The sequence below is a fragment of the Trichinella spiralis genome (assembly GCF_000181795.1).
Source record: "Trichinella spiralis strain ISS 195 chromosome Unknown Scfld477, whole genome shotgun sequence".
NCBI classification, from domain to species: Eukaryota; Metazoa; Nematoda; class Enoplea; order Trichinellida; family Trichinellidae; genus Trichinella; species Trichinella spiralis.
In genome coordinates, this window is record NW_003527416.1 from 1 (window position 1) to 3,435 (window position 3,435).

At 41.9% G+C, this 3,435-nt stretch overlaps 1 protein-coding gene across 1 annotated transcript; it reads right to left on the reverse strand.

The window, feature by feature from the left end:
* Nucleotides 1-917: 917 nt before the first annotated feature.
* Tsp_13584 (putative filamin/ABP280 repeat-containing domain protein) lies at nt 918-3,350 on the reverse strand (the record flags this gene model as incomplete). The annotated part of the gene is made up of 8 exons (XM_003370815.1): nt 918-1,366; nt 1,467-1,634; nt 1,723-1,872; nt 1,958-2,134; nt 2,233-2,337; nt 2,431-2,619; nt 2,692-2,922; nt 3,063-3,350. Coding segments are annotated over 8 exons (1,757 nt in total), but the record flags the coding sequence as incomplete, so codon positions are not given.
* Between the last annotated feature and the right edge of the window lie 85 nt (nt 3,351-3,435).

Below are 3,435 nucleotides of genomic sequence, written 5' to 3' on the forward strand. Positions count from 1 at the left end.
GGATGTTGAGCTTACGGGTAACTGCACGCTGGTGCACTGATACTGTAGAACATTTCTAAGAGACAGGGCACATTTCACTCCCGACCGAAATGGACAGTTTTTCAAAAATTAGCGGATAATAAACTCGCACGATCCATCATCCATTCACTCATTGTTTGTTGTTGCAAAATATTCATCTTCTCATTATTATCATTGTGTGTACTCTTGTACTGTGAATTGTGAAAAAGTTGTTCAAAGTGTACATTTGCAATTGGGATTGTTGATTTTGTTTGCTTGGTGTAAGCCGAGCAATTGAGATTTGGTGTGATTTTTTCATCGACGAATGCGGATTCAATTTTCAACATTTCAACAATAATACAACAGATAAATATCAACAAAATCACTGACCAACATATTATAATATACATGTTGTGATGCCAAACGTACAACTTGCGATGGTAAAACAAACGAGTTAAATCAATGAAAAAAATTATATGCTTACTTTTTTTGAGTAAAATTGAATTTCATCGTCACTACTGGGGAAGATTCATTAATTACATTCCGTTTCCTTGGACGTACATTATCAAAAACTAACCCCACAATCGGTTTATTATATTATTCATATTATTACATCATCACATTATCACTGCCATAATAAAAGAACTGAAATAATAATAATGGTGATAAAATAAAAAAGATGCAAATTTCGAAAAGAAAATATCGTCTTGTGCTCTCTCTTTTTTACCCCTTGCTATTTATTTATTATTGCGTAGAAGAGGAAAGGGGGGAGGGTTAAATGGAAAAACAAACGACACGAAAAAACGGTAAAAACTGACAGACAGACAACAACTGATGGCACTCGGTTGAAATTGAATAATTGAATGTGCCTGTGCGCTTGTGCTTCTTGTTGTATGTAATGAGAGATTCGGTAATCTATCTCAGTGAACTCGGGAAGGGAAATACGGCGACGGGGCTGGTAGCGCGTAAGGCAACGCCGGAGGCATTGTAGCCAAAACAGACTGGTGAAATTGAGGAGGAGGCGGTGGAAGCGGAGGGGCTGGAGGAGGTCGTACTGTAGGAGCAGATCCGAGCGGTGGTTGCGGAGACGGGATAGGTGGTGGTATGGGCAAGCCCATGGGCGGTGGTCCAACCCAACCGGGCGGGAAGAACGGCGGTACCGGCGGCATTGGATTGACCACAGTACCTGACAAGTAGCGTTCCAACTCTTGGTGCGTGTCAAAAATGACGACCATGAACGGAGAACCAGGCACGTGTTCACCTGCCCATTTCACTTCGATGTAATAATCGCCCAATTCTTGCGGATCATACTTGCACACAATCACCCGATCCTGCTTCTTTTCTCTTTCCATTTCCACGTGAAAACCGCCTATAAGCAAGCAAACAAACAAACAAACAAACATTCAGTTAAAAACTTGTTTTCTACACCACGCCATCAGAAGCCAGGTGAGTGAGGAGAACAATTTTACCTTTGGGTCCTTTTATACGCACCGCCAGTTGACCAGCACCAGCACCGGTGGTATCGACGTAGAATGTACTGTCGAAAGTGGACAATATGCCGTGCTCGATTCCACTGCCGAATACACGAATTTTGCTCGCATCCGGCAACGATGAAACCGGAACTGTAAATGGTCCTTCTAAAATAAAATTCTTCTACGTACATTGAACAAGTAAGTGGTCGCCCGAGCAAGCATCGAATGGCGCGCACAAAAAAAACACGCATACCTGATATGTGCTCACCGTTGAAACGTACGCACAGGGTATGTCGGCCGGTTTCGTTGGATTTCAAAGTCAAACTGTACGTTCCGTCGCCGTTGTCTTTCAATTCACACCTGGCCGGCTTGGATGGACCCAAAAATTCGGCCGTCAATTCTCCTGCAAGTCGTGGATTTTGTTGAAGCACGTTCATTTATAGTCGGTGAAATGGGATGGTAAAAAAAATTTCTTTTTACAAATTTACCCCCGCCCGCTTTTCTGGCATCGACGACAGTGCTGACTGATCGTCCGAGGACGCAATTTTGCAGCGGTTCCATCTGGAGGAAAACTTTGTCCGCATCACCGCTCGGAATCACTTGCACTCGAAACGGTGACTGGGCTATCGGTTCGCCTGACCACAGGATGTCCAAACTGTACGAGCCTGAATGAACAAAACAAAACCAACCAATTGACTTTTATTTGCATAAAAAAGATAATTTAAAAATCTTTTTTTTCAGCATTATTTATTCCCTTCTTTACCTGAAACGTAAGGAACGTAGGTTGCTTTCCATTTGTAAGATTCGACAGGATTCAGTGAAATTGGAACATCAGCCCGCTGGCCAATCATTTTGCACGTCGGAAAACCTGTGAATATTAAAATTTCAATAATATATGAGCGCATCACTGAAAATTTTATTTTCTATTTTTCTTTTAAAAAGAACTCCCGGTTTTGTTTACCTGGCCCGGCTTTGGTGCCGTCGATGATGAATTCAGCCTCGACTTTGGTGCAGGCGTGTTTCAATCCTTCACCGTAGACTTTGACTTTTTGACTGTCGATTTCAGTTTTGCCGGTTCGTTTCGCGACCGTCAGCAACGGACATCCAGGTACACGAATCCCTGCCCAGTACAATTGAACAGTGTGATCGCCTGTTGTAAAATTTAATTGATTTAATTGAATAAAATGCAAAAATTGAATGAACAAAAATAAATCTTCGACACCTTCTTCAAGTGGAACGAACGAAATGGAATATTCATTTTTGCTGTTCAACTCCACACCGACATTCATGCGACCAGAGGGACCTCGTACATCGGCTTTCAAAGTTCCCGGGCCAGCTGCACAAGTGTCCACTTTAATGTAATGACGATGGCCGACCTTGAACGGCGCCCTGCCAATACCGTCCACAATTCGAACTTTCCGTGGATCGACAACAGTATACGTACGAGGAAAGCCTGCAAAACCGACATTTACAACAGTAGTGAGAACAAAGAATAGTATAAATGAAATTAAAAAACTGAAATTTCAATTTGAAACATCCAAGCTAAACAAACAACATTATACGACGTGTGAATCACGTTGCTGCATATTTTACCTGGCAAGGATTTGTGATTCACCATCACTTCGACAGTGTACAGTCCGACCTCTTTGGGCGTGAATGCAATTTCAAAGCTGTCTTCGTCTCGTTTGTAAAGCATATGCTTCATGATACCAGTCTGACCATTTTTCGGTCCAGTTATTTTCACTTTCAAATCATCTTTCGACGCATGGCCACAATCTTCAATCACCAGTCGAGCCATTTCACCAATCAGACCCTGGTTCGGATCCACCACGTTCGACATCACACGATCAGCTTGTTCGGCAAAAAATACCATCGCCTTGTCTGTAAAGTATAAAATTTGAAATTATTTTAAATCTACTGTTGCACAATGGACAAGAAAAAAGATTATCAAAAAAGATATGCATTA